The sequence below is a fragment of the Pelecanus crispus genome, chromosome 10, assembly GCF_030463565.1.
Source record: "Pelecanus crispus isolate bPelCri1 chromosome 10, bPelCri1.pri, whole genome shotgun sequence".
In the NCBI taxonomy this organism is placed as follows: domain Eukaryota; kingdom Metazoa; phylum Chordata; class Aves; order Pelecaniformes; family Pelecanidae; genus Pelecanus; species Pelecanus crispus.
In genome coordinates, this window is record NC_134652.1 from 23,572,046 (window position 1) to 23,585,190 (window position 13,145).

A 13,145-nucleotide genomic window follows, 5' to 3' on the forward strand; every position below is an offset into this window, starting at 1 on the left:
AGAGGTCTCTTTGATATCAGACATTCCTGCTCACTTTCTTTTGTTTAAATTGGAGGTGTTTGGTTGAGCAGCAACCCCTTCTTGTTCCTCATCAACCTTCAGAAAAGGAGGTGATGCAACTTAGCCTGTGTATTGGCCCACACATGGAACTGGCCCATATTGGATTGGTTATGGTGGAAGCAGAGATGTGCTGTGAACAGACACAGCTTGATCCTCTTATCTGTGGCAGCCCAGAGGTGAGCATGTTGTACCCAGGTTCATTTTTTTTAAATCCCTGCCACTGTAAACAGGTGAAACATGCTTTGAGTGGCAGTGCATGAGAGACTGGTGAAGAGGTGTCTTCCTGATTGGATGCAGGGAAACTCTGCACCAAAGCTCGTGCGTTTTGCACAAGCACAGGGCTACTTTTGCGCATTGTGTGGGCAGAAAAGAATTGGTTTGGTCCCCAGTTTTTTAGCATGCTTCAACTTCCTGCTGGCAAAATACTTTGGGTCAGAATTTCAGGTACAGGACAAGTGCAAAGAACATGTTAAGTCTTCCTTTAAGCAATTGCTTTCTAAAATAATACATTTTTCCAGAGTATAACATGGCCGGAACCCCATCCTGCCAGTTCTAACTGGTCGCTTCTTTCCATGCATGTTCTGTACCAAAAGAACCAAGCTTCTCTACACTATGTGGGTCATTGGATTCATGGATGACTGGGGAATTCACTGGTTTATGGTAGTTTGGTGCAGTAGTTAAGTGCCTTCCCTGTTGTACACGCACTTCAAGCTGGAGGTCTCTCTCCCCTCGGCTGGCCCAAAAGTGGAATGCTGAGTCTTTGTTGTGAGGTAAGGCCTTTGAGAGACTGTTTTGTGCCTTTTTCTTCCTCCAGAGTGTGGCGGGCTCTTAAAGGCTGAAGTACAAACTAAGGAGCTATATTCCCATGCTCAGTTTGGGGACAACAACTACCCAGGTCAAACCAACTGCGAATGGGTGATTGTAGCTGAAGATGGTTATGGGGTGGAGCTGATATTCCAGACATTTGAGATCGAGGAGGAGGCTGACTGTGGGTATGACTACATGGAGATTTATGATGGTTATGACAGCACTGCACCCCGCCTCGGACGCTTCTGTGGCTCAGGGGTAAGCCGTGGTGGTGGGGATTTCATAGGCATAACTGGAGGTGGCAAGGAAGGGTACTCTTGTACCCTTTTTGGACAGGGGTAGCTCTCACAAACTGGTGATCTCACACAATGTCTTGTGTGTCTGCATTTTGCTGCTTCTCCTCTTGCTAGAGATCACAGCCATTTTATCTGATGCACAGAGTTGGTCTGAAAACCTTGCTGACTGACTTTCCCTTGTTAGCCCAGGGTCATATGCAGCAGCACAAGACTGCTGTGCTGTGGTGCCCCAGCCCTGATGTGAAAGTAACTGTGGGAAACGGCTTCTGAAGGCCAGTTTCATCCTCAGTCACTTCCTGCCTGAAGCCAAGTCACATTGTGGCCATGCTATGGCGTGGGCGAAGGGTAGAGGGAAGATTATCCAGGCAGTCCTGTGAAAAAACAACTGGAAGAACTTGGATTGTAGAGTGGACTGGCATCAGTCTTCAAACATAAAAGGCAAGCATGCAAAGAGCAAGGGAATAAGCTCAGGAACTCAGAGTGGGGCAGGAGGTACTGAGCACTCAGTCTTTGTGTTTACTGGCCAGTCTGTCTTCACTGTGAGCTTAAACTCTAGCATTGTAGCACTGACAGCTATTTAGCCTGCAGTTGACCACTCTGTGCTGTCTTCTTTCCTTTTCTGCAGCCTCTGGAAGAAATCTACTCTGCAGGGGATTCCATCATGATTCGATTCCATACAGATGACACCATCAACAAGAAAGGCTTTCACGCCCGATACATAAGTACCAAATTTCAAGATGCATTGCACATGAGAAAGTAGTTTGACTGCTTCTCGCAGACATTCCCCATCTGAAGACTGAGGCATTTAACTGTGATCTTTGTCTTTTTTTTTTTAAAGCTTCTGTGCACCTGGCCAAAAGCAGTGTACAGTATTTTCTGTAACTAAAACAAAATCCAGTCTCGAAGGTTTGCCTCTGCAATTATTAGCATGACCCTTTCTTGTTAACATACCCAGGACCAAAAATTGTCTTCTAATCATACCTGCCAGGGCACAAACATTGTATTTTGCACAGCTTGCCATGGGGCTGAGTGAAGACTGAGCTTGAATTGAGAAAAGCCTTCATCTCTTGTGTATCCTGTTTCTAGGTGACATTTCCCAAGCATCCTGTACACATGAGCTGTCTGAACATATTTTCTGGAGCAGGTGATGTGGACAGTTACCCAGTAGGATTTTCTCAAAGGATTTTGGGAGCCGCACACTCTCCCCTTCCAGCCCAAAATACTCTGTGCAATAAGTGAACAACCAGACGGCTGGAACTCCATCACTCCTTCTGTCCTGTCTATTTATTGTCTTGGTTATTGTGTGTTGAGAGCTAGGCAGGGGCACAGGGACGGTCTCTTTAGAGCTGCTAGCTACTTGGATCATGGTGAATGAGAAGGGCCCAGTGCCTGATTTGCAGTAACTGTCATGGTATATGTTGAATGCAAGTACTTTGATGCGGTGGCCACGGGAAAGGTGGTGGCTGACAGGGAAGTGCTGTGGTGGGATGCAAGGCATGACTGTGTGATGGTGACAAAGTTTAGCAACTGGAGTGCTGACTGTGCTCCAGTTACACCACCAGGCAAGGCAGCTCAGAGGGCTGTGGCAGCAGTCCAGGCCTTAAATAAGGAATCTCTCCTCACTCATGTTTGCTTTCTCAGCCTTTTTTATGCCTCTTGCTTTCCTCAGTACCACTTCCCTGTGAGCCCTTCCTTTTCACAGCTGAACTGTGCTCTCCCCAGGGCTCCCCACTGCAACCGAGGAGTGCTCTGCAACGTCAGCTAGCTGGAGTGTCTCACCAAAGGAAACGCTGGGGCGGAGATAGTCAGGCTGTCCTTGAGGCAAAGGGACACAGGCCGTGCTACAGGTCAGCTCTGGTGAGCTCTGAGAACTTGTCAAACATGTGCAAGTTCCAGGCATGGGACTGGGAACGGAAGAGCTCTGCTGGTTTCTGCTTCCTCCCCATTCCTCGCTGGCCCGTGGCCCAGTCTCTTAGCTTCATGGCAGGGGTGCAAGCAAGGTGGTGACTTAAGCACTTTGAGCTATAAGACTCAGACATGCTCTGTGTTGCAGTTATTTATGTACAAGCTACCAAGCCATGGGCTTGCAGAATTAACAGGTAGTTTGGCACTTGTTTGGGAAAAAGTAGGGAAAACTGTGCTTTTGGGGGAACCACTGTAATCGAGCTGTTTATATGGGAAGGAAAAAAAAAAGAGAAGAAAAAAAAAAGACTTTATTCTGAATGGTATTTCATTAAGGCACTCATGGGCAATTATGAGCTAAAAGCTGAGGTATGTTAGCTTTAATAAAGTATTTATAATCCAAGGATTACTATGTTTACATAACCAATATACTGGCAGGCTCCAGGGTAACACCTCCTCTCTGGTGTATGACTGTGGAGAAGTGTGGGGCCAGCACCACTGTCGGGCGCAAACAACATTCCTGGAGATGAGGGCATTTCCAGATGGATAATAAATAGACCCGGCCCTCTCCAGAAGTCCTTGAAAAGAATATGGTCCAAGTATTGTGAATACTAGGAGAAGCAAATGCATGAAAATATTTTCTTGCTTAGAACAAGAAAAATAAATTAATTTATACACACAAACACACACAAGATTATATGTATATAAAATGTGCATGTAGAAGACTAGTAGTCAAAGCCTTAATAAGTGTCATGCGAACAATACTGTACCATTGACTATAGCTTTATTGCAGGCTGTATAAAACCATGTTAATTCTGTTTTGGTTTTTTAGCTCTGTTTTTGCTCCTCTTTTCAAATGTTATGGCCTTTTTACAGGCAAGACCTCTGTTCTCAAGCTGTTTGACCATGCAGGTCTGGGGGAAGTGGGCTCTGCTGGGTGGGGGTCTGCATTTGTCCTTCTCTTCCTTGCCCCTGTTCAAGCAAAATCACAGTGACTCAGGTCTGGAAATAAAAGCGTGACACCGATCCCTGTGAAACAGAAGGAAAGTTTCAGGTGGCAAGCAGCGGTTCAGGTTTCCTGGCTCTCTAATGGAGCAATGACTCTGGAGAGAAGTGACTGTAGCAGCTTCCCATGTACTTTAAGATCTCTGTTCCATATTCTGGTAATTTCCCATCTTCCCCAGACTCGTTTCATTGCAGATGCTTGCAATGTGGTTTGACAGATCTACTACACTTGTTAGCATTCATGCAGGTGTCTCTTGTGACAGTGTGCTCACAACTGTTGTACTGTGCATTTCAACCAATGATCTATGTAGAATATTTCTGCTGTACTGACTGGGCTTAACAGTCCATAATTCTAAATGTGTGAAAGTTTCTTAAGAAAAAAGAAAAATATGTCAGACCCTCTAAGGCGTGTATACGTATTCTGGTCTTTGTGTGGTTTTACATTTCACTAACTGAACTAATTTTTTAAGAGGGGGAGGAGAGGAGGGTGTGGGGGCAATCACAAATGTACCTGTGCCCAGAACGAGTCTCTGCATTCATTAAGGACTCTGGATTCAGTTGCACGTTCTGTTGTATGCATGCATTTACCACTTCCTCAAGGGGAGGAAATTTCTTAATACATTCCTTGTTCTGCCAACTGTTGTTTGTGTCTACTGCTAACACTGGGTGGGATTTACTCTCTTCAGGAAGCAAGTTTCCGCTGAGCCTTTAGTTTTGTCTTGGCTTTTGCAATCAAGAGAGCATTTAGGAAGTGGGGCAGAGGAACAAGTTGGTCGGCCAAAGGGCTACATCATTGTGTTTCATGTTCTGCACTTAGGCTTTAGTGGGTTGAGGTGCAGATCTGCAGCGATAAACATTAGGGATCTGGGAATTAGTCCATAAATAGACTTCAAAAGAGGAGGCTCATTTACTACACTAAAGGGTATGGCCTTCAGCAACAGGTTCCAAAGACCCTGGGGCATGAAACTCCTGTGCAAAGGGCAGCAGGATGAGCATGAGGCAGATGCTCCTTACTGCAAAGTTGTGGTCCTCAGTCTCATGTGGTAGCAAAATATTCAGTAGCTAGACAGCACCTAAAATGCTTTTCTTCCTCTTTCTGTCCTCTGCTTGATGTCTACCCTGCTTGCTAAGAATCATGTCTGTGTTCTTTCCCCAACACATAACCAGTTCATGCATGTCCCATCACCCAGAACATTTCCTGTGGTGTATGTCACAGACATTCAAACCTTCGTGGTGACTGAATTTCCTCCCAGCTGCTCCCAAAGGCAAAGCAGCAACAGAGATGAAGTAAGGAATAAGGATCCCCATGCAGCCTCCTGCACCAGAGTATCATGGCACAGTATGACCCTGGAACGAGCCTGGAGGCTGACAGACAAGTCACCAGGTGGACATCATTTCCCATTTTAGAAGGCCTAGGAAGCCTTCAGACACATAGAGAGTTAAAGTCCAAAATGATGTTGAAACATTATAAATAATGCAGCCCAAGTGAAGCCAGTGGGAAATAGGAGGTAAAATAGAAGGTGGAATATGAACTGTAGTCATAGCTGTTTGAGAAACACACAGACATTTGCAATTACAGCGAGATAGGTTCTTACTGTGTGCACGATCTGTTGCATGTGTAAAGATCTTTTGCAGGCTTATATCTTCCCTACTGTTCAACTAGCATGTTCCCTTAATGTCTCTTTCCACCCTGATTACCTGCACCAGTGCTTTGAGACATGGCCAGTCCTCATTTTCTCTGCTTATTTCTAGAAACGGGACTTAATTTTCCAGAAAGTGCTAAGGACCATCCAGTCACCACGTGTGAGATGCTGAAGTGAATATCCATTATCTGCCAGCAGATTCTTCATCTTTTAAAAACCTGAGTACCTAGTGGTACAGCGCACTTCAGACACAGAATGATGCCTCGGACCAGGCAGGCTCGTTGGTCTCAGCATCGATGCAGCAGAAATCCTCCACTTTGTCTTGGCGTTTCCAGCGAACGTGCTCTGGCAAAGTGCGAGCCTCAGAAAGCAAAAGCAGGCTGACCTGTGGTACGTACTAAACACGCGCTTGGAGCCAGGAGCGGTGTTATTTGCTGTGGGGCAGGCAGAGAAGGGTGGAGTCCCCGGCGCCCTGAAGCTCAGCTTCCCGGGCACGTGCCGGACCTTGCCCCTGGCAGGGACCTGGCTCTATCAGGTGTGCTGGGACCCAGCCAGGTTGTCTGAGTCAGCCTGAGAGAAATGCCATCGTCTCTTCCTCTTTGCAGGTCCACAGTTTGTTTTTTAGCAGGAGGAGAGACTCATCCTAAAAGGAGCGCTAACCCTGTCATCGGCAGTCTGCTGTTAACGCATGCAGGGATTTCGCAGGAAGAAGAGCAAAATGGTGAGTGGGAGCCATCCTGTCGAGTCCGTTAAGTCTTGTTTGGGTGGAAGTAGTGGGGGGAGGTCTGAGTACAGGAGAGGTGAGGCCACGGGACTACTTAGGTGTTGGATGGAAAGCTCCCCGGGAGTGTTTAACCCTCCCATTCTCTGCCCCAACGAAATCAATGAAGCTGGCCCCTTCGTTAGCTCTGCATTTCCTTACAGTGCAACCAATAGTTTCAGACACCTGCTTGGATTTTAGCGTCTACCCTAGCTTTTCTGTCCTGGAGGTATTGCCTGGTCTTAGAGCAAAGAGGAGGCTTGTGCCCTGGATCATGCAGTGGACCCTTCTTGAGGAGACTTCCTTTTCCTGGGAGATGGGACCTGCTGAAACGCACACTGTCTGTTTAGAAATGGTGAGGTGAGAGTGGCTGGGAGCGAAACCTCCTTCCTCCCAGTAGCTAGATGGCTCTGAGGCTAAAGCAACATTCTCTGAAATTTAGTAATGTTCTCAACCCATCTTAGATTGACAGCCGAGCTAGGGGAGTGCAGCACAAAGTTACTTGTTAACAGTATACAAACAGAAATAGATTAGTGGGTTTGGTCTCTCTAATCTCTGTTGATCTCCTTTCACTTCGCCATATTGGTCCCCTTGGGATCTCCCTTTGTCTCTCTCTTCCACAGCCCTACTCAGTGAATGGCACGTAGCCTGTCCCAGCTCTGTCCAAGAGCTGGCCAGGGAGCTCTATAGGCTCCAGAAGAGGACATGGTCCCTGCCTATGAACAAGCACAGTTTGAGCAAGTGTGAGAACAGCTAGGGGAAAGGGAGTATTATCTATATGCTGGAGAGTTGATGCTGAGAGGTGGAAGCATCTGTGGTAAATCTGAGAAGTAAAGCCAGAGCGTCTGATTGCTGGATGTGTGTGTTAACTGCATTTGTCCATCTCCCCTCTGCTCCCTTCAGTGAGAAGCTCTCTGTACAGAGTCGCAGGGGCCCAGTGATGCTGATTTTGTTCAGGGAAGAGGCCTGTCTCATTGTGGTCTCTCCATCAGTTTCCAGGACTGTAGGCTGCTATGAGTTACTGAGTGGCAAAAAGAGAGAGGGAGAGGTTGCAGCAGTTATTTTTACCTCAGCTACAGTATAAGGCTTTCTCTCGCCCAAGATGTGCTCTTGGCAGACAGTAGCTGCTGTAGTTAATGCTGCTGGGAAATCTACCTGACTCATAGGGTCACTGATACTGACCCCTGTAAACATCACTCTGGAGTAGTCAGGGCAATCTATGAGCAAAAGCAGGGGCAGTGCCAGCACAGAAAGATACCACAGTATTGTATTACATTCACTTTACATTTAGAAATTTCAGAGCAGTGGTCAGGAGTTTTAATCAGGAGGATTAGAAGTGTCGTCGTCTTTCTTTTTTGAACTACATAAATTGGACTCCAGTAGTAATCTTTGTGTAAAGGGCAGCCTCATTTCTCCTGACATGGCTAGCATACAAACTTGCATACTGATCCATTTTTGCAAGTGACTTGAGACAATGGCTTTAAAACATTGTACCATAGAGAGAAACAACCTATTTCTCAGTGTCTTGCTAGAGTTTTCTGTATTTGCTTGCTTGCTGGCTAGACACTTCCATTTCCAAATACAACAGTCTTAGTAAGATACCCTGAATCCTGCATTTTGTAAGTAAAGGCAGCTCAGAGGAGAGCACAAATGCACAGTGCCCTGCAAGTCACCTGTTAGTGATTTAAGTTCAGAACCAGGGTTTTTCTTTAAAAAAGGGCTTACTTCATACAGTCTGTTTGCTAGTGTCCCACCTTAAGAAACTGAGTGTTTAACCCTGGTCTGGAACTGTGATTGAGTAAGCTAGGAAAAACATTTCCACTCAAATCAAGGGCTGCCAATGAGGTTATGACCTATTCCTAGCTGGGACTTAAATTTGTAAATAGTCGGTTGCACACACAAATATAGTTTCACAGATAACTTGAGCACAGAAAGGTGACCATATGTAAATGTGCTCTTCATGTGGCTCCTTCTGTTCAGACTTTCATTTAGCCTGCATGCACAGTCCTGGAAGTAATCGTGAAGTCCATTAAGTGCACTGTCTTTAACTAAAAAGAAGGAAATAAAATAAATTTACAGCTTCAGAGAAGAGGCAGGTATGAAAATCGAAAACAAACATTAACAGGTCAGCTGTTCACAAAGGTGTGTTTCAGTGACAAAGTTCCAGGAAGGCACAGTAGAAAATTTTGGTGAGAAATGTTTCTGCTACATTTCATTCCCAGCTGGCAGCCAGGGTGCAGCAATACCTGGGCGTCTCAGGAGTTTGAAAGAGATCCTTTTCACTCGGTGACTGATTGCTAGCTGTGTCTGCATGCCCAGAGGCATTTCCCAACATCTGTGGTCCCCTAAGCTAAGCTGTTCAAAGGTTACACTTCAGTACAATGCTCACAGCCTGCATATAAAGGCCACACTTCTAAACAAGCCTCCATCTGGAGTCTGTAATGGGTGGATGACTTCTGGATATTTTGATAACTCATACCCTCTTTGACTTTGCTGTGGATTATGGTCCTCGACACACAGTGATGTGCCCTGCTCCTAGACTGCAGGTCTTAGACTGAGCCAAGTCTCTTATAGCTTGCTTGCATTCTGAGCCTTCCTTCTCCATAACCTGCAGTATCCAGACTTTTATCGGCAAGCTTTCACTGCATTGACCTCCTTGTTCTGAAGTAACTAGGCCCTGCTCAGTGCATGGCAGCAGAACTTCCCGCAGTCAGAAAAAGGACAACTTTCTGCCAGCTCCCTCTCTATTGGCTTTGTGTGGATGCAGAGCGAAGCTCTCTTTCAGCCTTTTCCTGTCACCTTCCAGAACACCAAAGTTTCAGTTCCAAGGGAGATGTCAGCAGCTTTGCTCTTTCCCTGCAGCTTACTTAATTCTTGCATGTTTCTGGGACTGGCTGGGGTTCAGGAATAACACTGAACCTAATTGTCTTAAAAGAGCTGTTTCTTACAGATGTACATACTACTTGCCCCTGGATTATAAGGGAGGAGAGGCTTCTGCACTGCTTGTCCTGATAACCCCCTCTGAAGCTAAGCCTTTCTGCAGTACCATTCCCAACACTGCCACTAGCACCAATCCCTACAGGCATCCCCAGCTGCCCACAGAGCTCACCATGTAATGGATCCAGTACTGCTTTCAGCAGCAGAGCTGTACCAGCAAGAGAGGTTAAGAGCAGCTTTCAACTGTCTCCAAGCCTTTTTCTGCATTCCTCCCAGATGGCAGAATATCTATATCCCAACAGACAGCACATCTAACAGCAACTCTTCTGAATACCTCCCTTTCTATGTGTGGAAACAATTTAGTCAGGAAGGAGTTAATGTGTTTCTATCATTTTCGGCTGTCCTTGAATCAAGAGGAGCAGGCACATGTGATTAGTTCGGGGTTCAAAGGCTGCAGATGCAAGTCCTTGCTATTTTACAAGCTGCCACTGTACTTCAGCTCCCAAGCCATAGTGGGGTTAAACAGCTTTACCCTTTCTCTCTGGGGAGCTGTCAGGGTAAATGCATTAAATGATAGGGCCCTGACTACTCAGAGGCTCTGCACGGTGTAAACAATTCAGGCAAACCAGTTCATGTTACCTCCTATCGCTTTCTTCAGTAGCATGGCATGGTTTTTGTTTTCTCTGGAGTCACTAGCATGCCTTCTGTGTTCAGCTCAAATGAGTGTATTCTCATGCCATCATTTCCAGTCACTTCAGAAGCACCCCTCCCCACTCCCACACCTGGCTGGGGGCATCTCCCAATTGCTAATACTCAGTTCTGGTTATCTTCTTCTTTTTTTTTTAAAAAAAAATTTCTCTAGGTAGTGTCTTTCTCACGATTTTACATGACAGCTGTAAATTCAGTAAGTACACTGCATAGGATGAAGATCAGCTGACTGCTTACCATCATGTTATCTGTAGGAGCTGGGGGGTGGGATTCTGGAAGAGAAATTGCTGCTTTTATGGGTGAGTGTTGATGAAGATCATCCGACAGACTGTCCTAATGCTGCTGACATTATACTGTAGCAGTAAAGACAGGTGAGATGCTTAAAGTACCCAGATTCCTGCATTTGTGCCCGTTTTCCTGTTTATTTAGAAATGAGCAAATGCAGCAAGAGGTGGGTTTGCTAAGCATGTAATGCAACTGAACTTTCTTCTTGCTCCTTTCACCAAAGGGAATGTGAATGTCATTTCAGGCTTCATTTCTGTTCTCTCCTGGTGAGAGAGGGGGCGAAGAGGGGAGCAGGCCTTTAGCCATCCCAGCAGTTACCAGAGGGTTCTTTACATATCCTGCCAGTCAATTAAGATATGCGTCACTGCTAATTCTTTGCTAAAAGACATTGGGTTCCTCTCTCTTCCCACAAAACGTTTTGGGCATGCCAAGATCTGGACTTTCTAATCCTACCTTCCCGTTTGCTGTACTGTGAAATATAGTCTGTTCTGACACACAGAACCTTTCTGGTTTTGCATCTTCCCAGCCGGGGATCAGTTGCATTTTTCTGCTGAATTATAGGCATTGAGGACAATTGGTTCAGCCACAACCTGCCTTAGAATGGGGAAGGGCAATTTTTCTGGCTACTGAGTTACTGAAAGATGGATGTAGATGTGAGTATTGATCATGGTTGTTCTTGACTAAACAGAGCATCTGTTAGCTGCAAGAGCCAGAGGAGACCTAGCTGACCTCTGGCCTTTGAGGAGGCACGTACAGCTCTCGAGCTTTGGCCTGTAACCAGAGGCTGCTCTCTGCGGCTGTCTGAGGCGGACGCTGGGTCCTGTGGCTGTCAGATGGAGCAATGTCAGCTTGAGATAGTGGGTCAGCCTGGCAGAGGGGATAACAAGTGAGGCACCTGCCATCATCGCTGCCTGTGTGATGGACTTCCTTCTTGCTGGAGCTGCCTTGTCATTTGGAGCTGGGTGTGACATTTTGCAATGGCTAGAAAAAGCCAGATGGTTTTGGCTTGGGGTACACCAGGTTTGCCAGTGCCCTACACTGCTTGCCTTGCATCTGCAAGCCAAGGCACCGATTGATTCTCCAGGCAAGGCCATGCAGGCAGCTGCCTCTAGCATTGTGGCAAGGACAGAGAGCAGACTGTTGCAAAAGCACATCTTTTCTTGGGGCTTCCCACTCCCCTTTGTGCTGCTTTTCCTTCTGAATCCAGCTTTCTCTGGCATATGTTTGTGCTTATCTCTTGTGTATGCTTTTTTCCAGCCTCAAGTCCCTTTTTGAGGAAAAACATATATTCCTTCGATTCAGTCAGCCATTGTTGGAAGGACCAGAGTTTGGGTTCTTGCTTATGACTGGCAAGTACAGGCCATGACCTCAGGGTGTAGCTGGGTGCTCTGTGTGTTACCAACCACATGCTGTTGGTGAAGTCTTGCAACTGCTCACTTTGCCTCTGTCCTTGCTTGCTTTGTATGAAACACTTTTTATAAATGTTCTATAACCATCTTATTTCTAGACTTCTGCACATACATCTGGAAGCACAGCCGTCCAGGCAGATTGTTCTTCTAGGGTAAGAGTTTATTTCATTATTTAATCTGACTGATTGTGTGGAACATTTTCCCTCTGAAATCAAATCTCTGCTTCCCCTGTCCATCTTGGTGTGCAGTACAGCTGGGCTGGACACCACTGTTTTGATGCAGGGCTGCAGTTTTGTTCCTTACATTGGCTTTTCTTGCTGTTGCATGATAGCCACTCGCTCAGGTACTAAACACAGAGTTAAAGGATCCCACTGCATCTGTTTGACCTGACTGTCTTTCTTTATGAGTTAGTATGAGCCCTGGGTGGTCGGAGTAGCTGCAGGGATACCCACCTTCCTGGTCTTGGTCCTTGCAGTCATCTTGGCGGTGGTCTGTGTTCTCCAGCGGAAGAACTACAGCTGGAATCAGGTGACTACCTTCTATCTCCTGGGTGCCTTGCTACTTCCCAGCCTAGACCTCCACATCAGAAACCTGATTCAACACCTTCTGAAGCTCTCGGGAAGTTCAGGACCACATCCCTAGGCACTCAAACTGTCTCTGCTCTGCCTTTCAAAGGCTGGACCTCAGCTTAGGAGTTGCAGGTTCATAAGGATAAAAGAGAAATTCATATGAAAATACTGAAGGGACACCTCCAAGTGATCTGTTAACTAGCAGGAAATTAAAAAAAAAAAAAATCTATCACTACTGTTCTTCAGTGGATTTCTCTGTCATTTCCCACAGGAAATCATTCATTTAGGGATCTTCCCACTCCAAGATGGTGCTACTTAGCTCCAGAAATGCTGCCAAGCTGTTTCATAGTATGTATAGCTTGGTCATCATTTTTCCTGTGTTCCAGCCCATGGGGTGGGTGGGTCTTCGCACCTTGCCTACCTCCTCACTGCTGGGGTAGAGCCAGGAGTTTCTGTAGCACCATGCTTCCTTCCTCTGAGGTGGAAAACCACACACACCACCGAAGAGACAGTCAACCTGCCCATGGAGGAAGAAAGCCATGAAGCACTCTGGCAGCCAAACACTGACAGTTCTACCTAAAAGGGCCCTTTCCTTCTGCTGCCACTTTACAGATGTTTTTAACCAGCTCTAGTACTTGCATGGATCTCTATGTTTCCTTACTTCAGAAAGAAAGGTGTAACAGTACTGAGGGACGCAATTTCCCTGTAGTTGTTGTTGGTAAACATTTTTTTTTTTTCCCTCTGAATGTAAATATAGAAGTGAG

General features: G+C 46.2%; 1 protein-coding gene across 2 annotated transcripts in view; it reads left to right on the forward strand.

The window, feature by feature from the left end:
• The window catches only part of TLL2 (tolloid like 2), a 102,269-nt gene extending 100,346 nt beyond the window's left edge, over positions 1-1,923 (forward strand). For both annotated transcript variants that reach the window (XM_075717402.1, XM_075717403.1), the window contains 2 exons: positions 875-1,125; positions 1,789-1,923. In XM_075717402.1, the coding sequence (XP_075573517.1) occupies positions 875-1,125; positions 1,789-1,923 (386 nt within the window). The remainder of the gene's footprint in view (positions 1-874; positions 1,126-1,788) is intronic.
• The last annotated feature ends 11,222 nt before the right edge of the window (positions 1,924-13,145 follow it).